General features: G+C 39.6%; 1 protein-coding gene across 1 annotated transcript in view; it reads right to left on the reverse strand.

Moving 5' to 3' along the window:
• Positions 1-5854: 5854 nt before the first annotated feature.
• tacr1a (tachykinin receptor 1a) overlaps positions 5855-24112 on the reverse strand; it is a 30939-nt gene continuing 12681 nt past the window's right edge. The window contains exons 2-5 of the mRNA XM_040155623.1: positions 22739-22933; positions 11070-11220; positions 9133-9329; positions 5855-6200 (exon numbers count right to left, since the gene is read on the reverse strand). Of these exons, the coding sequence (XP_040011557.1) occupies positions 5855-6200; positions 9133-9329; positions 11070-11220; positions 22739-22933 (889 nt within the window). The remainder of the gene's footprint in view (positions 6201-9132; positions 9330-11069; positions 11221-22738; positions 22934-24112) is intronic.

A 24112-nucleotide genomic window follows, 5' to 3' on the forward strand; every position in this document is an offset into this window, starting at 1 on the left:
AAGCTATTCCCTAACTCCTGAGGCGTAATGGTAACATCTGTTATATCTGATAGAAGTACCTGGTAAGCATCCTGGTGGGAGTGTTTGGCTTTATAGTTCTGTCTTGGTTACTAAGTTACCACTGTATCTTAGATGCTGTAAAGATTAAGCAGCCAGTGACAATCAAAGCAACAGCAGACATTACAGCTAAAGCAATATAAAACTACAGCCATTGCAATAACTAGAATCACAGCACTGGGAGCAACCACCCAACACCATAACAAAAAGATATTTACACTGTAATCTAGCATAGTTATTTAAAATACTGGATCAAGTGCTGGATGCCACAATATAGTACCTGCTTCACTCTGTGAGGTTCTGCAACATGCAAGATCTCACACAAATAATACTCTCGTCATCAGCCGGATTGTAACCCACACCCACACCCACAGGCGAGGAAGAACAAAAAAATCCCTACAATAGAGGATGGTCGTAATCTCATTGTCCTCAAGAGGTCTGTTGGTCCTCATAAGGGAACACAACCACAAAAAAATTCATTATCTCTTTTGTACACTTACTGTATGAGCTAATTTATTTGCAGCAATACATGCCTACAACGAATCTTTTCCTATCCAGCTCACTGACTCCAAATGATCCAAGCAGGGCAGGCGGCATCATGGGTGCAGGTCTCGTTTGCAGTGTAAACAGATGAGTATTTTCTAAAAACATTAACAGCAATGCTCTCACTCTCTCCTCGCTCACTGTCTCTCTGGGCGTCTGTGGTTGAAATATAATGATTCTGAGATTCCCACCTCTCTTACAAAACCAATCCAGTGGGAGGCCATTTTGCTATAGAATAGCTGATTTGCATCTTTGAATGCATCTGCTTAAAAAAAGCAAACACAAAGGAAAGTAACGCTTAGATGTCCCTGCTGTTGCCAGGAGAAACTATGTTTTCAATTTTTTTGATGCTTTTAAATAAACTGGATGTTTAACTGGATTTTGAATGTTTGACTTTTTGAAGATCCCAAAAACCTTTGCATAAAAAAATTCAGCTACTTATTATAAATAGTGGGATCCTACATGAATACACATTTTCTGCCACCATCATTCATACTAAACCACTGGCTGTGATGTCGCTAACACTTTAGCATACATTATGCAGAGTTGTACTGGGCTCCAAGACAACACTTGAACACAGCATACACGCTGTTGAATTACAGTAGACACTTTGACACGTACCATACACTGTTGTATTCATCATATACAAGTGCTGTGGCCACACATCTCTAGACACCATAACAGGTCATCCAGACCAGTCCTGTTCCTCAAAATACAGATGAGAAATGAAGCATTCTTTTTTCATCCCGATTTTACACACTGTAAATTTACTATTTTGCTCTATTCTGTAAACATGACATGTATCATACAGGGATCCTTGGTCTGTTGATCTTCCTGACCTGTCTTCCTTTTTTCCTCTTGAAGGGTTTTACTTGGGGAGTTATTCCTCGTCCAATTTGAGGGTCTAAGGACAGAGGGTGTGGTAATACTGTACAGATTGTAGAGCCCCTCTGAGGCAAAATTTGTGATATGTGGTATATGGATTTGGAGCAAACAAGTTTTTTGCAGCCTTTGTTATCCCGACGTCTATGGCAGGCCAATCAGTTGTTTAACACTGCATACAGAAAGCCCTTGTTAAAAGGGAGAACTGAGACCAGATCAGAGATATTGAGAATGAAGTCATAAAATTATGAGAAAAAAGTCAGTATGTCGACAAAGAAAGTTGTAGTATTTCGAGAAACAACTCACAATGAGCCACACTAAGGTAAGTTTTATGTCTTATCGGAAGATTTTTAAACAGTTTGTTCGGGTTTTCCAAGAGATGGGACTTCGAGTATGAAGACGTTGTGGTTGGTCTGGCATAATACACATCACGTTAACTTTCCCACTCCAAATAAAGAGCAGCACACAGCCTCTGCCCTAAACTTTGTCTCATACAGAAGAATGCAGGTTGCTGTGATACTACCATACCAGCAAATGGCAGAGAAATAACGTAAAGTACAGCATACTATATGACAGACAGATTCTGATTGCCTTTCATGTCATTTGCATAAAGCCCGCTGAGCTTTAATCACTCTCTGATGCCATATCTACACTGTTTGGCTTAGGTGTCTGAAGGAAACCAAGTCCCTGCACTGTTCCAGCTGCTGCTTAGAAACAAGTCTGGCTTACATCATGCGACTGCTTTCATTTTCATTCTACTGTCCTAAATCTCTGATAATAAGGTGCTTATTGGTGAAACCTGTAACTTCAGGTCATTAGCAGAAACCTTGTCTTGTAGAATCTTTCACTATTACAACTTTTTCTTGAAATATTATCACTTCTTTCTTGTCATTTTCAGCTTTATTGTTGAAATATTTTGAATTTATTCTATTTTTTTTCCTTAACAGTCCATAATACTCTGTTGTACCATGTCAAATGGTAAAGATGGGAAATAGTACGTTACCACAATGGGTTATCAAAACCAGTAAGCCTGCCCCAATTGACTACTGGTATTCACCATTTTGTCAACCCGTGTTCAACATCCTAGGAGTAAAATGTTTGGCTTTACAAGTTGACGATTACATATTTTATATATAATGACATATTTAAGTTTAATTTCTCTCTCTGACAAGAACCTGGCTGTATAACTTAAAGTGATATGTTTGGTTAATGATAGGTCATGTCAAAAATTCATGAATATTCAGGGCATATCCACTATCAAAGCATAGGTGTATTTGTAGTAAAACGTCCTCTTTTCTAAATCTACTTACTTTTAAATGGAAGGCCCAAGCTATCACTCAAGATAGCGTATGATAACTTGTTAGCATGCAGCATCAAAGCCAGAGATCTATGATCTTGAGGTCCAGCAGTAAAACTCCTGCAACCAAGTCATCACTGAACTGATGACTTGGCCAAGATATTAATCTGCCTAAAGCTCTGTGGGATGTATTACTTTTGTATTCAAGCCTCGATGAAAAAGTGGAAAGTCAACTATGGCGATGACAAGTCGATTTTTTATGCTGTCTAATGTCTGTTGTATGTCCTTCATTTTCTTTCTTCACTGAATGTGACCTCCTGTTGTACCCGTTCTTCCTTGGTCACCAAGACAAAGTTTTGTAAGCCTTGTACTTGGTAAATAAAGTGATGTAATACTGATCGTCATTGTAATTCCAATAAAGTCATGTTGCTTCACATCTGATCTTCAGTTTCATGTCAGCTGACACTGGAATTTATAACAACAGGCTTTGTGTGCTAAGAATAGACCAGGCACCAGGAGACTTTATGTGGTGTGTATGTGTGTGTGTGTGTGTGTGTGTGTGTGTGTGTGTGTGTGTGTGTGTGTGTGTGTGTGTGTGTGTGTGTGTGAGTGGAAGTAGAATGATGGGTGTCAACAGGTGATCATTCTCTGTATGTGTTGTGTTTGTGTTATGCATGCGCACTGCAGAGAATGTCCATCTGGCAATATGATTTAATCTAGGAGGGAGTCTCAAATATGTCTCACAAATTACATCTGATAATGATGTGAGACTATTGAAATGATTTCCAATGCAAAACAAGTGGAACTGGCAAAACTTGTTTCTCTTGTTTTAGGAAAAACAGGAGTTTTAGACTGAAATACTTCACTGAGACTTATTAATATGGATTTTTTTCTGTTTTTTGCATTGTGTGTGAATGTGTGTCTGATAAATTACAGCTTCACTGTTTAGAGCAGATAAGCCTGTGTGTTTATTCTATACACAGCAAATATGTAAATTGTGCGCATTTAGTTATTAAGATCACGGCAGGATATTTGAAGTAAAATATTCTGCCGTCCAATAATGAACTCATCTCTCTTTATGAAATTGAAAAAACTACACTTGAAATATGTAGTAAGTGACGAGACGTTTGATTATCATGATATAACGTTAGGTTTGTTGAAAGTATTAAAACTTATTGCCACAGTATTGAGACAGTTTGACAGAATGATGTGACACAAGCTTGCACTCAAATCCCCTGCTCCCCCGCTCCCTTTTACAGATACTATGCTAAGCAGCAAGGCACATCACTGCACATTACAGAGTTACACTCTTACGGGCTGCCTGTGCACATTCCAGGCTAAAACAGCCACGAAGCCCTTTAAACCTGATACTAACATGCATCGTGCACAGCTGGATTACATTTTGATGGAGCGACCGTATATAAAATGTGAATCTCTGACAGGACTGAAGAACTGATCACCTAAACCACCTGCAGAGGAAATCAGAGGTGACTTTTTAACAAGAGTGAAAATACCAAGAAAATGCACACAAATAAAACAGTGTGTGCTGAAGACACATTAATGTGAGGTATAGATGTAATCCAGTCAAATCACGTTAAGACACAGAGTGCATGTTACTGCCAGGTGGAAGGGCAGAGCAACTAATGAGTATTACATAAACATTTCACATTTAGAAAGTGGTGCCTTGTATTCAGATCATGACCTAGTGTCATGTGTCTGATACAGGTGGAGCAGATTAGACAGACAGGTAGCTGATGGGACAGGTATTAGTGTTGTGAAACTGAACTGATTCTGTAGGAAACTGAAACATTTCATCTGCTGTTCTTTGCAGCTCAATCTGAGAGCTACCTGCTAGTGTTGTTTGGGTTTTAATTGTGTCATGGAGGACTGAATCTGGGATTCAGGTCTCATATTGGGCAGTTTATCTTTTAGTAATATGCCTTTGTTCACTTGAGGTCTGCTGTTGCCTCTTCAGTATTTGAAGCATCTCTCACTTTCAGAGATGATGCTCCCAGCTGTTAGAGTCAATGTTTAACCAAACTGTAGCTGAGCCAGAGACTGCTTGCCTTTCAGGTGATTGCCAGAACTTTTCAACAGCGTCTGCAGGGGATCCTTTGAGCACTGCTTCAGCCAGACTGGCACTCATTTTGAACATCGGATTGCTGAGGAACTCCTGCTTGGGGAGATAGTGTTGGCATTCTGATCAGCTCTCACACACACACACACACACACACACACACACACACACACACACACACACACACACACACACAAACACACACAAACACACACATCCGTGCGTACGCATGCACACACTCACACATGCAAAGTTCAGGGTTTCTACTTTGTTGTTTTCTGTCTCCATCACCTCTTCTGGGAGAGCCTTTCAACTGAAACCACACATCTGCCTGTTTTCAACATGTATCTTCTGGGGAGAGAATTCCTTTTGAAAACCAGGTTCTCTTCACCAGAGGTGTAAAGGACTTCCTGAAAAGCGGAGGTCTCCCAGCTCTGTCTCTTCGCAGAGAACACCCCTGTTAAAATGAGGTGCTGCTGTGTTCACAGCGTGCTGGTCTCATGTTATAGCTCCTCTCTAAAATAGACTGTGTGAAGTCACACAGCTTGTGTGGTTGAGGATGTGTGAACCTTCTCTCTACACTAAGAGAAGGCTGGTGTGACAATCAGAAGCTGTGAATTTTGGAGGTGCTAGCGTCTGCTTCAGTTTCGCTTTTGAACTGGAATGTGCTCATGTCGTCAAAGTGCTCCTCATCACTTTTTGCCACAGAGCAAATCTTTCTAATGTGCGAACTGTGAGTACTTTATACAAAGATATAGTGGGTGAAAACTGTGCTCAGTGAACTGGGATTTAGTCTTACTTGTAAATCACCAAAATGACGTTTCAGTGAACATACTGCACATGTATTCATCAATAACTCAGACTCAGTCACTTGCAGACAAACTCACACATTCACACTTTTACTTTTGCATGAAGACAGGCAGGCAAAAGCAGCGATGTGAACAGTCAACCCACACTCTCTCCCTGCTGTCCAGCAAAATTCCATCTGTGTTTGAGGTCTATTCCTGCATGTTGTTACTGGAGTAGAAACTAGAAGTCTCTGATACCGTTTTGGAGACGCTCCAGGATGATGACCCATTCGAGGTCAGGTCGAGGGAGGAGCTATGTGGCCTGGCCCCGACTGCAGACACACCAGGCTCTGGACCTGCTGTTACCTTGACCTTGGGCTGTTCCATGTCGTCCCCAACCTGGAGAACAGTAGACACGGTGATCTCCATCCGGCTGGCCTTGTAAACGCTGGTTTGGGTCTGAAGGTAGCGAGTGGACTTGAGTTCCAGGCCTTCGTAAGAGCCTTGAGGTATGCAGGGGCAACAGCGGAAGGCTTGTTTAAAACCAGCACGAAACCTGTGCAAGAAAAGAGGCACAGATTAGTCTTATTTAGTTTGGTTTAAGTGCAAATTAACTGCTGTGTCAAAAAAAAAAAAACTTGCCACAGCAGTAACCCACAAGGGCTTGCATGTATGAAGGCTCCCCTCTCATGCTGATGAACTCCCCTTACAGTCATCTGAAGGCATCAGGTTACTGTACATGTTTCCTATGCAATCCCATGTGTAACACACATCAGACACACATCCATTGGTTGACTTGACTAAATCGTCCCTAAATTTGTGAAACTCATTAGGATTGTTGGAGATGGTGACTCACTCAGTTGGCATATTCAGTTTAATGCAAAATCATAAGACTGTACAAGTGAGGCTATATTACATTTGCTGAACAGTGGCAGTTGTGGCCTCAAGAGGCAAGTACCGGATAATTGTAAATGCTAAAACATAGCGTAACAGTAGCACAAGTAGAGAAGGGTCAGTGAACTGACACAGTAGCGTCAGATATACAGCAAAACCTATCTGAAGCTGCTAGCATTAACCACTATAAGCCAATGGCCATAACAGACCAAGTAAGACTGTTTAATGTAGCAGCATTTTGAATTGACCCAGGGTGCTTTTTACTGCTTATGAATTCAGGGGAAGAAAATCTACTATTTTGTATATGAAATGTCTCACTTTAAAACTGCACTTATGACAGAATTCTTATCTTAACAATGTATCATATGACTACAAGTAGCTAATGAGAAAGGGGTTGTTCATAATAACAAATCCACATAAAATAATCCCCAGAAACTGCAGTTCCCCTTCAGTTCAGTACTTTGGTTTTACAGCCCTGTAAACTGTTTTGGTTCACTTGCACTGCTACCGTCAACCTTGTTCCAATTGCGGCAGGCAGCTGTTTTCAGTGAAAAAGGTGATGAACCGAAGGGAGCTGCAGATTCAGGTGATAATTCTCTGTAGTTTCGTCACTACAAGTGTCCCTTTTGGCATTGTCACATTGTTTTTATATTGTCATTTGATACACTGATATTATAAAAATATCAGTTATGATAGCAGCTGCTTTACCTTCCAACAGCAACAACATCCTAAAAATCCTCTGAAATGTTGCTTAGAAATGACAGAAATCACAGAAATAAGAGATGACAGAAATAATTATTTTGCATCTGAAATGTAGAAATCACAAGGGGTTGGCAACTGACAGGAAACACCTTACCTCAGTAAACACACAAACACATACAAAACCCAGAAAGAGAAGGGGAGGGTGGGGCATGTTAAATGCTGAGAGCAGGAGAGAGATGAGAAGAGACTGATGGAAAATAAGAGGAGAGGGCCATCATCGGTCACGCATTTGAATTTAAATTGGCTGAACTGATAGAGATAAAAGCCAGTCGATATCCTGTACAGAATGATGACTAAACCTAAGCTCACTGTGGTCCACCACATATTTTCATTTTTAGGACTTCATGAATTTCAGAAGCAAAAACACCCAAGTGTTAAATCTCATTTCTCTGACAGCACAAAGACAATTAACAGGTGGCCGCGATGGGGAGACAATGAGATGATTGATTACAAACAATAAGAAGAGTTGGCCATCTGTCTTTATTTTGCCAAATAACCATCTTTAAATTCATTGACATTTTTGTTGATGTCTACCAGTGTGTGTGTATGTCATTGGCAACAGTCCTAAAGGACAATATGTTTGCTGCTAAACTAGAAAAAAAAGCTTTTCCCCTCTTTGAAAATTTTTCATTTTTTCTAAAAAAACTAGAACAAAAAAGAAAGTGGACATATTCGCACTACTTTATCCTGTCTAGGTACAGAAAATACAATGGACATCCACATGTTTTTTCCTAGTGACTACATAGAAATGGGAAAATTGTCTTTTAATTATCTTTTCTTTTAAGTTTACATAAGAATGGGATCACCAATGAGCGGTCCCAATTGGAACTATAATAAATAAATGCCAAGATAGTTCAATCCATGAAGTTATGAATAAAGGACGAAAGTGTAAATTAATAAAAACACTAAATGTAATCTATGTGTATGTAGAGATAGAGGAGATTTAAATATACTGTGAAAAACATGAGTTTAAAAAGTGTTTTTTTCTTTGGAATCAGAAAATGGATATTCAGCCTTGAAATATTGTATTTTTTAAAGAGTAATGTTGTTTTCCATTGTTTTGTATTTATGGACAATTAAATTTCTCGTGTATATTTCTGCAGTGACCTATAAGTCACATGACAGATTGATGGACTGTATATGAAGGCAACCAAAAACAGCCCTCACACATAAGCCTGAAGGCAAGGTAGCCGAAACAGAAGGGCCTACTAGGGCTGTCACTTTTTCAAAAAATATAAAGTTTGAATGAATTCAAAATAACATATAACAATGTTCAAAGTAATACATCATCATGGTTGCTTTAAAGTATGAATCCAACTGTGTTACCTATTAGTTCATGTTTGAATGAATTCAAATACAACCCAGATGGACAACGCATTTTAGAAAAGCTAAAGAGAACATGGCACAGCCTGTTGGACTCATGAATTTTGGAATTCCAACTGGTCATTAAAGATTGTAAAATCATTTTGTCCCATGTTTGAATGGTAATTCTAATTTGAATAAAAAGTGACAGCCCTATAGTGTACTGGAGTTTTGTGTGATGTGTTTTAATTTTGATGAACTGAACGTGAATTGAAGCCAACACTGGTCGGCAACTTGCTGTGTCTGTGTTCTTCAGAGTTAAAGGTTAGGAAGAGATTATGCCCTTAGAGTCACTTGAAAGCTTTAAGTCTGAAACATTGTGTTGAATTTTACAGACAGTGGCTTAAAAGTGAAAAAAAAAAAAGTCAAACAAAGGCTAAAGTTATGAATAACTGAAAATTTGCTGTAACAGAATAATGCATTAACATATTTGTGTGTGTGTGTGTGTGTTTGTGTGGGTGCTGACTAACCTGTCGTTGAGGCAGCAGTAGATGATGGGGTTGTACATGGTGGAGCTCATGGCCAGCCACATGATGGCCAGGTAGAACTGCTGGATGAACTTTTCCTCAAACATTTCAGGAAAGTACTGGTACAGCAGGAAGTAAACATGGAAGGGCAGCCAGCAAATGGCAAACGTACACACCACAACGATCATCATCTTCACCACCTGTTGGACAGATGACAGCAACATTTTGTCTTCATTTTTAATGCTTTGCTGCCCCACTTCATTCTGGACGTGACCAGTTAAGACTGCATGAGGAAGGCTAGATGGTCGGAGAATGGCGAACTATTGCAAGAGATGTTACAGATTGTTCTTCATTGTCAAAAGACATCTCAGTACAACGAACCTGTCCTAAAAAATATAACATGCACTTGCCTTATAAATATTGTATAATACATGTAATTCCTGTACAGGAAAACCATCAGTAAAAACAATGTTACAGTGGGTATTGTCAGTTATCTGCTTGTTTTAGTAATCTTTTGAGGATGAGACATGCGGCACTGCATTGATTGTCTCCCCTCTCTGAGGACTCAGCATTAATCTTTTCTTTCCTTTAACAAGCCTCTCCGCTGGCCAAACAAATGGCAACAAGTCCGTCCAGAAAAAGCTCAGCTGCTTTGAACTTTCCGTCTGTCAAAATGGAAATCTAATGAACAAAGACACATCATTAGCATTGTCAATAACAGGCAGTGCTCAGTGACTTATGAAATAATGTACATTGACACATCTATGAGGCTGCTTCATTAGAATAGAAGGTGGACCGGTGTCCTGCACAGGTAACAGGTTTAACTAATTTGTGTAACAATACGGAAGACCAACTAAACGAAAAAGTAAACACTCGTGGCTTGGCTCTTTCAGTGTTTTCCCAGCTTGTTTTTTCTGAAATGTTGTTTCTAAGATTTCGGACTTCTTTCTAAGATTTACCCTGTTCATCAGTTTTGGAGGAACTGCAAAATGAGAAGTGAATGGATTCAACAAAGTTAATACATTTCATCCTGAGGGAGAAATGAATGCCTGTACCAAATTTCATAACTATCCTTCCAATATCTCTTGAGACATTCTGCTATATAGAACAACCTTATCAGCAAAGTCATTAGGATGTATCCTCTGGAGACCATGAATGTCAAAATTGCATTGAAATCCATTAAATAGTTAATGAGACATTTCAGTCTGGAGAATAGTAGTGGACCAACTGACCAACCCATGTTACCATCCATAGAACCACACTGCTAGTGTGGTTAAAAATAGATTAATAAACAAACAAATTAATAAAGCCAAAACATAAAGTAGAGTAATCTTAAATACATAAACTAAAGTAAAACAGAATGAAATAGCGTTAGTGGAGTCAATGCTACAAAAAAACAATCAGAATAAATGTTCACAAACAGACCTCCAGGGCCTCACTCATCAGTATAGAGACACCTTAGTTAAAAAAGCTTCATAGGATTCTCACATAATGTGTTAATGTTACAAAGGTAAGTATCTGCAAGTGCCTATGTTGGGAGAGTATTCTCGAAGGAACTGCAACACCGAATCTGTGAACACACCTGACAAGCATGGGCAATGAAAGATGACTCAAAAAGTGAGAAACAGGTAGAGAAGGTGGAGGAGAAGAACCGAAGATGAAAAAAGGAGAGGAAGAGACCACAGTGGTCTGAAAAGACAACAGGTGGGCTGGAAAACTGCCAAAGAAGAGATGATAAAAGGAGAGAGGGCCGAGATTCAGGTTCATGCTGCTTTGATGATTATTTATTATTTCACCACTGGAGAAAAAATGCAGAGTTACGTGAAAATTGCAGCCATGTCTTGTTCAGCATTGCAGAGTAGAAGAATGCATGTGACAAGGTTGGAGTAATCCGACCAGTAATCTAAAAGCTGTGGCCTGCCATCTAAAGAGCATGTTACCTTGCGTTTGGCGGTCAGCTGCTCCTTGTAGCGATCAGAAGAGTCTCCAGGGATCTCACTGGCCCAGAGGGTCAGTCCCACCACTAGATAAGCACAGCCCATCACCAGCAGAGGAAGGAAGTAGATCAGGATGGCCACACACACATAGTATCTACAACAAGACATACATGCCATAGCACATATAAATCACTGAAATGGGTTGCCTATAAGAAAAACATTGGCTGAGCTGTCGGAACCCCTGCCTCCCCTGCAATCCAAGAATGATAACTGGGTTATCCCACCCTAACAGGTTCATTAAAAACAACAGAAGGTTGAGGGAGATGTCCACCAACAAGCCCACAATGTCCTGAGAAGCACTTTTATTAGGCAGCAGTAAACCCTGGTGTATGTAGGCAATAGGTGTGCAGAGGCTTTAAAGAACAAAAACACAATCAGAAATTCTCCAGTAACCTGGTTACTTAAATGTCATTTAAAATGAGAAACTCAGTTTTCTGTAATCAGGGTATTGGCTTAGAGAAACCTGAGTTCCCCAGGTAAATTACTCCTGGATAAAACGGATTTCTTGGCCACATATACGGGTAACCAGTTTCCTAGTCCGGTTAGATTATTATGTTATTTTGTCTTGTTTTGTGCAGAAAAAAAACGATGACGCAGTTGACGATGATGACTTGGACAGGCCATCATCCACTTTGTTTGGGAGCCACTTAGACTCTACGCCACAGCTTCCTCCCTCTCCATGGTCAGGTTTAGGGTTTGGCTCCCTTTTTCTTACTTTCTGTGGTTTAAATGAAGTAATGTTAACATGAACCTTAACGTGGGTTTACAATGTTTTTGCAGATGCCCTCAAGAAAAAGAGGAGGGGTCAGCAGTACTACAGTCAAGCAGATGCTCTCCAGATAGGAGCCTGGCTAAATAGCATTCCTGACCTAGAGAAAAATAGTCTGATTATGGAGGACCATTTAAGTGCTAGGTATAACATAACAAAAGAAGGAGACAATGAAGTAAAATGATGCTTTAAAATTTGTGTTAAAAAGTGCTAATATTTAAACCTGCATCAATTGATTTTTCCTACTACTTGGGGGCATAATAATAAGCTGTAATTGACAGATTATCACTTTATTTTGTTGTTATGGCAAACATGTTAGAAAACAATTGCCTTTTAACACATCTAGCAAACATCGACCAGTATTAGAATTTATTTGGAGTAATGTCCCTGGCTGTCTTGTGAATTTTAGTTTAATATTGATGCTCTTTTAGTCTTTACCAACTCCGAAGGGAAATATCTGGTTCTCTAGCTGCTTAATGCTCCACTATGTTCACCAGCGGGTCACTAACTTCGTCAGGCTGTCGTTTGCTGCTGGGCAGATAGTGTACAGTGGGTTTTTAGAGATTTTTCCTGAAAATAGCTGCCTGCTGCATGTAGAGACGACATAAATGAGAGCCGTGAGAGTGAACAAAAACAGTAACGTTGTGGCCAGAAAAACCAAAATAATTAGCTGAAAGATGGTAAACTGCTCTGAAGAGATGAGGGGAACAGTAGAATCAGGTGATAATTCTCTGGGGGTTTGTTATTATGAGTAACAGCTTTCAAATTACATATACTGTAGGTCTTTTATCCATTGCTAAAAAATAAAATAAAAATATAGATTATAAAAGATTTAAGTTAGGATTTATAGATATTGTGAGCACTAAATGTATGCACTGTCCTTCATACAGTGCCCAGCAATACAGTTTAATGTTTATTTTAAGGCAGTGGGCATTTCCTAGTCAATAGAAGGCTTGTGAATTTTTTTTTCCAGCCTGCCACACTCCCCTTAACCCCTTAAGCACTGACGCAACTAGTAGTAAAATAAAAAGTAACTTCTTTGAATTGAGGGCTGACGTTAATCGTCATTAGTGTGTTTAACAGAGGAATGTAGAAATAGTCTTGCTTTTAACACGATTTATGATGTGAGGGGCAGCATTTAGACCTCTGTTCCCATAACTGTCCAGTGAGTTTAAACCCTTTATGAAATAATTAAATATGGCATTTTCAATATCTAGCTAATGATTTGCTAATCTATCACAGACACAGTGTTTGATCTTGTTAACTCCCTGTAAAATGTGTGTGCAGTAATATGCATGTTAATATGTTTATATGTAGGAACAAGTGTGTGTTGTGGTCTGTGTATATATGCGTGTGTGTGTGCATTAATGTCTATGAAAACATACAGAATTGGATTATGTCACTCTGGGCTGTGTAGAGTGAGTGTATATTGTGTTTAACTGTGTTCAGAAAGGGATGACCCCCTGACTCCAGCATCCACAGAGGGAGGATCTGTGTTCCCCTCTGCGATTGCTGCAGATTAGCCTCACAGGCCATTTCCTTGGCAATTAACTACAATTATGTTAATCCCACTGAATGCCCAGCAGTACTGGAGCTTTCATCAGAGTAAAAACGACCACACTCTGACACACACACAAACATGTACACACACATACACAGCAAAGATGGTGTATTACCCAATCAAGGGGGGAAATTGTATGAATGCCTGATATCTGCGCTCCAACAGGTTTAGTCTGTAGCCTTGAAGGATCTCATATGCTGTTGAAACTTTATTTATGAGATTTAGAAAACTTTTTTGCTTTATAGGTCTGAGCTCACAAGCTATTTTACTTGATAGCCCCACATGTGGTCCCTACATCATCAAACTTCCAGCCACTTATTTTATGAGGATGCCAAAAGGACCCTCGCTGTGCAACGCGACTCGGGCTTCACAGGTGCAACAGTGCTTGCAGCAGACTGAGACAGATATCGCAGGCTTTACCCACCCACACAGACCTGAGAAGAAGTCTAATCAGCTATACTAGCTAGACTAAGTGAATACACCCGTTTGGTTGGACCATGGCTGTGCAGGGGCTTGATCATTACTGAGGTCTGAAGGGAACTGAGAGTCCTACAGTTTGTAGACACATTATTTCAAGGTGTGTAGAGATTTGATCCCAATAATAGTAACGGTGGTTACGGACAGTAATACACAGGTATATATTATATTATATGCCAGGTAAACTTCACAAAGAGAAATCATGTCTTTACAAAGATTTCCAACATCTTTCATTCGATGTCTCATCAAATTCTGCTATTTATTTTAATCATTTTCAGCTGTGACCAGCTTTTCATTTCCTTTTTGCATTGAAAAGCGCAGTCAAAAATCAAGCATTTTTAGTATGTAGTCTGACTTTTTTGAGTATAGTTTTTTTCACCTTTCCACCACATATTCAAAACTTGTTTAAAATTATTATGTAATTGGGACACAGCTACGGTCGTGGCTGTGCTCGGCGGCACCGCTACATCCAACATTGTTATTAGTCACACCTGCGTGTTTTTACACACTCTTTTTTTCACGAGTGGAAAGGAGAAATGCGGTAAAAAACCTATCTTGTCTTTAATTAAATCAAGAAGTCAAGCATTTTGCCACAGTGGTGTGATGAAACACTACTTAAAGTGTTAACTAAAGCAGCAGGCCACACAAGCCACAGAGTGTTTACCATAAGGTTGAGGAAAATCAATTCAGAGAAAACGGTAGCTGCCACAATCCACTTACTAGCAGAAAAGTGATTTGTATGCACACAAGTGACCACAGGAGTAATGAGCTTAGAGGAAAACTCTTAAGTAAATCCTTTTGTCTATGTGTGTGTTTGCGTGGGTGAGTGGCTTGAGTGTGTTTCTCAAGATAGACAATAAACTTTGTATCACACCTGTTATTTGCTGAATACAATTTAATTTTGGCGAGAAAAGCAGAAGTAACCAGATTCACTTTATCTTTCGCTCTCTCTTTGGCATCCTTCATTGGATTTATTGTCAGAGAGGTGTGAAATTGGCTGTAACAGCTTACTAATACCCTTACGTGAAAAAATAAATAAAGTGGGAACGGGCTTAATATAAACGGGAACAGGTAGGCAACAATTGTAATTCATCAGCACTGCCTAAGATAAATGTCTTAGGTAACACAACAGCCTACAGGAGGAGAAATGGAGGGCTGGCTAATATATTTTGGTCTTGTAAAAATGAGAAGAATGTGATGACTTTCCAGACTGGGGAATGTTAAAAAGAAGACGTAAAGGCATGGGGCCCCATATTCCATTCTTGGCTCTTCTCTTGCTAAAGCTTTTGTGTGTTATTTCTCAGCTCTCAGATGTTTTTTTTTCCCCCCTTGAAAAACTCAGACGTGTTGGTGTGATTTACCATGATCAGGCTGCCGGTAAAGATGTTGTCACGGCTAATTCTCTGAGAGACAAAGAGGTCCACAGTCTCCCACTGCGTCTCAACCATGCTGAACAGCCACGTCTCTGCATACTGTATCCTCATAACCAAAGACACTACACATAACAGTAATGCTGAATATGACACACTCATGACAGCAGATGCCATGTCCATCTAAATGCCATATACTCTTTGTGAAGTGCTCATTCCTCCTGACTCCTCCAGACAGTGAATCATGAAGCAGAAGTGTAAATCATGCAGAGAAAGTTGATGGATTGATTTACTGATCCTACTGATTTGCATGATTAAAGTGGCTTTGTAGGTGGCAGGATGGTTGGTACCAGATCCAGCATAAAAGAAAGAACACCGTTTGTCAGGATTGATTAAACAATGGTGCCGTAAAAAATGAATCCAGCAGCTAAAGTGTGGTATTGATCAGAAGTCAAGAGAGGTCAAGTTTCTGTAACAGCTGAGCTACAAGAAAAATGTAAATGAGCTTTTGAAAACAACAGACTACCCCTGAGGTGTACCCAAAAGTTTGTTAGAAAAAAAGCAGTGCCTATAAACAACGTTATTTTCAGTTACGTTATTTTCAGTTACCATAATTGATAACGCTATTTAAGTATTTGAAATGTTCATTTTAATCCACAAGGCGTACAGTTTTGTTGTCACATATCTTTTTGCCTTTCCACAAGCCCAAGGCTGCTGAAAGTGTAGAGGTATTTTGATTATAACTTCATAGTTTGGAAAATATGTCCAGTATTTAAAGCAGAAGTAAACATCTGGATAAAGGTATTGAATTCTGACAGCGGAAACAAATATAGAACAGGGTTTAAAACTGTTATTTCCAGACCTCACAGAAGTTTTTTTAACATGGTTTGGTATATTGCACACTTTCAGCTGTGTTTTTCATCTGGTGGTAGGATTTGCTGTGTGTGTATTTCTGAAGCAGAAAAAAAACTGAAGGAAGCCAGTGTCTTGTGATATTTCTGAGACTGAAGACATTTTTGTGGCTTCAATTTCTTACTGTTGCTCAGTTTGAGATGATAAAATGTGTCTCTGTTTCTTGACACATACATTTTCAAAAGTGTGAAGACATTTACTATGCTCCTGCTTGCAGACACCATCAGCTACAATCCATGAAAAGAATCTAAAAACCAGAATACATATTTCCTGTTGTATATTGCAGTGCTTTGGGTATAATGTATTTATTGTTCTGGCAGCAGGAATGTTTTTTTATGTATCAATATTGCAGTCACCGAGCAGAATTTTGTTGCAGGGAGCTGCTAGGAGTGAAAAGTCTGTCTCAGACTGGTAATGCATGCTCCTTTTATTGTTTCAATAAAATGTTAAACATTCTCTTTGCCTGAATCTTAAAGCCTGAGAAGAGTTATTCTCTTTTGTAATATCAAGTCAACAGATGTGATCAACAGCCTGTAAATGTCCTCTATTTTTATTTTTTTTCAGGGTAAGGCCTTAGCCAGCACCCCAGATAATTGTTATTAGACTTTTCTAATATTCATTCTAGGTAAAGGAGATGTTTGATGAGCATTTTGAGTAGGCTTATCTAACAGCCCATAGCCGGGCCAAAGTATTGTAGTATGTCCATGGACTCCGTCAAGAGTCTCCACAAAATGCTGTTTTACCTCTGTTCCACTGATAGACATTTAGTAATGTAACAGAATGGTAAAAATACCCCATTACACTCCTGTTATTCCCTAGAACGGAACTGATATGGAACTGTAAATTAATCGGAGGTTTCCCAGAAGAAACTATGCAATTTCTTACCAGTTATAAGGAAAATGGACACAGTATTCTGATTTGATTAATTCCAGTCAATTGTTAGTGTTTACCCAGTCTTATAGTGAGTCAATAAAGTTTTACCTGTGTAAAAATGTACATTCTTAATACCTTTAAAACAAATTACTGTCTCAAAACATTGTTTATACTTTCCCTATAACTTGTACTATATTACATAGATATTCCCAGGAAATTCTTATAAAATTATGAGTGTATATTAGAATTTTCAACTACTTTCTATACGGTTCTATACTGATCTCTAACAATGCATAATATTCTTAACATATGTTTTATATGAAAATTCTTGCAGAAGTAACTAGTAACTATATCTTCAAATAAATATAGTGGAGTATAAAAAAGTACAAAATTCTGAAATGCAAATCTCTGAATTGCAGTGGGGTACAGGTATAAAGTGGTATGAAATGGAAATTCTCAAGTATAGTACAAATACATCAAATGTGTACTTAAGTACATTACATGAGTAAATGTACTCAGTTAAATTCAGTCACTTTTTATTGGTGACCCTACTTGAAGTCTCCCATAACCCAGGAGTGGGTCATGGCCAGGACTTAAGAATACTAAAGAATACGCTGGTCCTGCTACACTTCAGGAAACCACCAGTTCTATGCAAACAATTTTCAAAGTTCCCTCATTTAAAGTGAACCAACTGTAGCTGAAGTAAGAGCAGAGTGACTCCCTAAAAGAACCTGTCTCCTTAGAGGGCCCGAGCAGGCCCTTAGATCCCACTGATGGATGGCGCTTTACGGAAAAGAAGCTGTACAATGTCACTCTGCTGTCATACAAGCTAAATCAATAAAACCACTCTCAGTGGAGGCCAGAGACGCTCTTACAAATAATAAGCAGTAACCTATGTTGTTTTAATTTCTGGGGCTGCTGCCTCTTCTCTTCCCCAACCAGACAAAGATGCTTCAAAAAACTATATTTCATGGTTGTGGGTGCGTGTGTTCTATGAGCTATTGTGAGCGTGAATACAAATGCCAACAAGCCAAGCAAATAATTAATGCATGGCACCAAACAGGGGTGGCTGAGCTCAGGCTCAGTTCAATACCATATCATAAAATGAACTGTATCAACATCTACTCTAAATTAGCATTAAAGTGCAGATTATGAGAAGCAAATGCATGTTTGTATGCATTATCAAATTGTGCATGCACTTGCATTTTTAAACATGTGGGTGTTTGTACCGGTAGACATAATTATAAATGTGTGTGTTGGGAGGAAGGGCAGCTGTTCTTTTGACTTTGTCTGCCAGCGGAGACGAAAGAATACCAGTGGTAACAGGACGCCTCGCTCCACACTGGCTTACTGGGAGTAATCACAGGCTCATGTCGTGCAAAGCTCAGTTTAGTTGAGAGAGATCAAAGAGCACAAGGTGTGCTCAGTCTGTGATTTCCTCTGTGTATGTTTGAGTGTGTGTCTAACACGGTATACTATGTGTATCCACGTGGTGCATGTGTGTATCTTTCTTCAGAGTAGTATCAGTCTATTTTGAGGTGTTCTTATATTTCTTTTCTTATGAGAAGCAGGTATTCTCACAAGGATAAAAAGATGAGGAAGGTTCTCCTAAATGTATTGGTTAACTGCTCAAATTAGAAAATAGATCAAGGTTTATTTTAGAGTGAAGGTTAAAGGTTAGGTTGGAGGGCCCACATTAACAGTCAGAGGTTATAGTCGGTCAATGAAAACACAATTGAACCAGCTGCCGGACATAATGACAGTGACTAAACAAGGGACCTATGTTTGAGTTCCATGGATATTAAGACCTCGGTCGCCTAGTCATTAATTTTCATCCACCTGAATGCTCCTCGAATCATTCCTGGATTATTCTTGCACTATGACAGGAAGTTTTAAAAGCACCCAACCCCTTGAGGATACACATGAATGAGGTTGGTTGCTTTTAACGTAGAAAGTCTGGTCTCGTGTTAAGGATTGGTTCTAGAATCAAGAGGCTGATCAAGGGATCAATGGACCTTGGGCGGCACCCAAGCCATCAACGCCTCTTCCATATGTTCAGCTTGAACCTACAAGAGTATTCCATAATCTGGGTCTACCAATGTGCTGTTGCAGATGGAAATCAGGATTCACCAGCTAAGATGACCTTTTCAACCTGACACATCCCACTCGGAAACCATGAATTGGCCTTTATCCTTTGTGAAGGTCTGCTGTCACACGCCATACCAGGGGTGGAAGAAGTATTAAGATCAGAAATACTCAATGTGCATTGTACTCATTACACCATTCAGTGTTATATTTATCATATTTGGAGTATCATTATGTGTGCAATAACATGCAAGCATCATTTTATCTTTGTCCAATGGAACTACCTTTGGGTAGTTTGAGCTATAACAATAAGCAGAAGTATAATTGATCATAAAATGAAAATACTCACGTAAAGAACAAGTACATCAAAACTGTACTCAGGTACATTGCTTCAGTGAATGCTCTTAGTTACTAAACAGGCTTGAAATGTGCATTGTGTTGTCTGGAATTAGCCGTTGTACTTCACAGTGGGACTGTGGATGGGTGATTAATTGTTACTGCTTCTCATTGTCTCACATGCTTGTCTAACAAAGAGCTTCCCATCGCATAGCAGTTTTTTGCACGTCTTCTTGCCTCGAAAAGGCCCAGCAACTCTGCAGCTATAAAAACACTCGGGCCTTAAGTGACTTGGCACTCGTGATTATGTCATTTCAAAGTTTGTTACATCAGTCTTAGTAATCCATGACAGTGACACATGCTTCTGCTCCTCTATTTTTCTCCTCACTGTGTGTAAGCCTGTAGCTCTTTCTGTGTAGGTAAGAGTGTGTAATGGGGGTGGGGTTTGTGTGGTGGGGTTGAACAGTTATCTATGTAAACATGCACTCACAAACAGTGTTATCTATTAATACTCTCCTATGAGACCTTGCTTACTAATGCTGCCCTCCAACTGACTGTAGGAGGGCAGCAGATCTGGCGATCAGACAGCGAGTAGACAGCGACGTCTGCGATGGGGAAATGCCGGCAAAGTTAGGCGTGTGGGACCTGACCCTGGGTCAGCCTCACTCAGATGTGTCATTTACAGCTTTAGCAGCTGAGCTGAAGGAACACTGCGTTCTCACTCAGCTCATGTGTCAGTGATTAGAGTTTCATTAAAAAAGTAATATGTGCAGCAGGCGTCACATCATGAACAAAGAAATTGCTGTTGCGTTGTTCATAACAAACTATATTTCCATGGAGAAATGCGACAGAGGCAGGAAAAGGGGAAGGCAATAGCAGGCTGGCAGCAGAGCAGACTAAAAACTGTTGCTCATGAACTGAGAGGTTTGCCATCAGCAGAGCTGTGATCAGAGCTGTGTTACTGTGTGTCTGAGTGGCTGCATATGTGCGTCATTGCGTGGGTGATTTTCTGTGTTTGCTGAACTACTATTGTGTGTGCATTTGTGTGAGTGTACCTGTGTTTGTGCCTCCTGTGTGGCGGCCATTGATGCCAGTGGGATTACACAAAAGCCAAATGGAAGAAATTGGAGGTTACTGGGGTGGTGTGAAGTATAAATAAATCACTTCCAGGCATGCTGCATTTATCCTGTTTTGAAAAGCAGCTTCAGAAAGCTGACAAACAGCTTCAGAAGTTTGTCCAGCACAGCAAAGTCTCAATGTGTTCAAGGGGAAAATTAACACATGCATTTGCACAATACATTTCCTTGCCTTTCCTTGGATTGTAGATCATGGGGCGAAAGGAGATTAAATGGGTACGCTTCTTTTGCTATTTCCTCTGCGCAGGCAATGCATAAATACAGGGTGTTAAAATGATTCATATCAATGTTTAGTCACTGGTATGATATTAAAGGCCTTTGGTTCTATTTTAGCAGCCCAAGGAAAGATGATATCTGGAGGAGAGGTGACTAGTCAACCCTGACTGTCACTGAGCTGCCTTACCAGGGCCACATTGTGCCTTAAAATCCTTCTTCGTGCTTGTTGTTACCCTGCTGCATCACAACAATTTAAATGATGTCTGGCAAGCATGTTGTCAAACCTTTATGGCACTCAGCGTTTATAATTTTATGCAAAGAGTACTTGAACCTGCCCATGGGTAAAATAATACTAAGTTTTGTCTAAGTCATCCTCCGCTCAAAAATGTGTTTTGCTTATTGTCACTTCGCTTGGATGTCGGAGCGTCACTGTGCAGAAAGATGTTTGTGCAGAGTTCGACACCAGAAGGCTGTCTGCACGTTCATCTGTCCAAGGGGGAAAGCTTCTCTGTGCTCAACCCAAATCTCCATTTAACACACGTATGTGGGGACAGGATTCTGTGACATCACAACTTGTTTGGAAGCCAATCGTGGTCCAATATGCAAATGAGACAAGAGAGATGTGGAAACCTGAAACCTCCAGTGAACACATGCAGAAAATGGACTTTTCATTGAAGAAGGAGACATCTTGTGTCATATCATTCACCTTTTTAAATTAACAATATTTGCATATTTATACATTTCAGGATCTTAAAAAAGATCTGCGATATCTGGATTCTGTCTCAAAAGTCTCTGCTTTTGAGGCGTACATTACGAACATATAATGTGCTGCACTAGGTTTAACTTTCTGAGATGTTTCTCATAAATGACCCACTGGAGAGCACAAGACAGAGCTGTAAGCTAAGGGAGAAAAAGAGCTATTGAATATACAGTAGAAGATCAGACTTTGACCCCTCATGAATCCCCTAAACGTTGGTCATTGTTTAGAAATTTGCATTCTGTACAGCCCTCTGGCTGAACTCTCTACATCTGCTGCTACTCAAAGGACTAACAATATAAAATCTGGTCTGCATTTGGCTACTTAAGGGGATGAATGAACATGCTCTTTCATTTATAGATTCAGGGCAAATTTGTCGGATGGCTGACTGTTAGAGAAGTTGAAGTCAATAACGCAGGTAAACATGGGGCAATTCCTCCGAAACACACTGCACCTCCTCAATCTATTGTGGTTTGATGGAACAGCTAAAACAGGCCTGGTTGGTATAGAGGTCTCTATTCACATGAGACTTTTATGCATATATAAATCATATTCTGCTGTGCTGTTACATGGGGGGTTTGCCCGAGTCCTGAAAGACTTTCTATTTTGAATAATAAGAAGTGTGTTTGAACCTGCCATGACTTTCTTTTTATTCTTTAAAAATAACTTTTTAACAGATTTTTAAAAACATATTGTTTGTCCCTTTTAATGATTGATTTACACGCATTTGTCTATAGTTGTCCTGGTTTTTTGTGTAGATATTTTTTGCTCTGTTAAGCACTAGGTAAATCATTCCTGAAAGCCACTGTTGGTTTCTTCATCTTATTAGTTGTAGTAGTAGAACTACAAATGAAAAATGAATGGTGGAGTAAGGCCTCAATCAAATCTAATCGTCCTTTTCTCCTGTCCAACTCAAAGCGTTTGCCATTCAGAGGGGAAAGAACACAAATTCCCTATGATGTGCCTTCAATTTGTTGACTACAAAAAGTGTGTGCCTTTTTTGCCGCACTCTCTCATTTACACTGAATACAAACAGCATCCTCCCATATTTGCTGTCAACTCAAAAGTAATTATCAGCGCTTGTTGACCGTTAGAATAGCTGTTCCACAGAGAGACTCACATCTTTTTGAAGTCATAAATGGTGTATTCTGGCCAGTCGATAAAGCACACCACCCGACTGGGTAGATGGTCCATGTTGGAGTAGTAGTACTGAGGGAAGGCCAGGAGCAGAGCCAGCACCCAGATCACACCCACCACCACTTTGGTCTCTGTGGCTGACATGCGCTGCTGCAGAGGGTGGATGATTGCTACGTACCTGCAGAGGGGGGGAAGGAGAGAAGATTCAGTGATGCTGACAAAGCCTTGGGGAATAATGTGAGCCATCATTCTCAGGCCGACATGAATAATTGTTATATAGATACAAAAAAATGTCCCAGTGAGCGATAGATGTAGGGAGTCAGTGAATCGCTGAGCTAAATAAACAGGATTTCTAGGAAACAGGGTTGCCAAAGGAAATATGAGTGTGCTCACATCTGTAGGTTTTGTTATGATTTGTTATGATTCAAATCTGTTACAGTCACTGTAACAAAAAAAAGTAACCAGATTACAACACTTACATTGCTCAGCAATCTGCTGAGAACAAAGACTATACTGTCTTTACAACCACACACTGTAAATAACCTCCAACCTAATAAATTAGATTTGTATATGTGTGTGTGATGGTTCATTGTTTGAAGACTGGAGGAGAGGATGAAGAGCTGTACAAAAAAAGGTTCATTATTCAGTGTGCGATCAAACGTTATTTAGGTCCTTGATGTAGGCACAGAATAAAAAAATGCCAAGTTGTGTCATAAACTTAAAATAGAGTTCCTTAAGGGCAAATGAAACTACACACTGAAAAACAAACTGCAGGATGTGAATATTCACACACAGTCGCCCACGCAGGAGCATGTGAAACATTTGAAAGGCATCTTCTTTTTGGAAGTTCACGGGTCGAACCACAGAGTTAGCTTTGATTTGCCAAAAGTCAAACTGGTAAAAAATCATTTTCATCTCCTGTATAAATCTGTATAATTGGGATCATAAAACGATGCTCCCTGGAGAGACACCTACACTAGAGCTTTAATACAAAGAGTGACTGCTGTGAAGTTGAATTCTAGTAATTCTTTCACATTGATAAAATCATCATTATCCAGTGAAGTGTATTTTTCATTAATAGACTTCATATATCAAAAACCCTGAACTCCAATATTATTATACAAACTATTTTATATTGTATATACAGACTGTATATGGTCTGGGAACAAGTACTGTATACTGTATATTAATGACTACAGAGCACTAACATCAGTGTTATTATTTTTTGGCTCCCTTTTAAGCAAAGCTCTCCAGTAAAACGCCATCCTGAGCCAAAGAGGTGTAATTAAAGGGCTTAATCCCACTAATAACCCCAATGACTCTGCTAAATGGACTAATTATATCAGAGACAGGAGGA

Source organism: Xiphias gladius, chromosome 19, assembly GCF_016859285.1.
Source record: "Xiphias gladius isolate SHS-SW01 ecotype Sanya breed wild chromosome 19, ASM1685928v1, whole genome shotgun sequence".
Lineage (NCBI taxonomy): Eukaryota > Metazoa > Chordata > Actinopteri > Istiophoriformes > Xiphiidae > Xiphias > Xiphias gladius.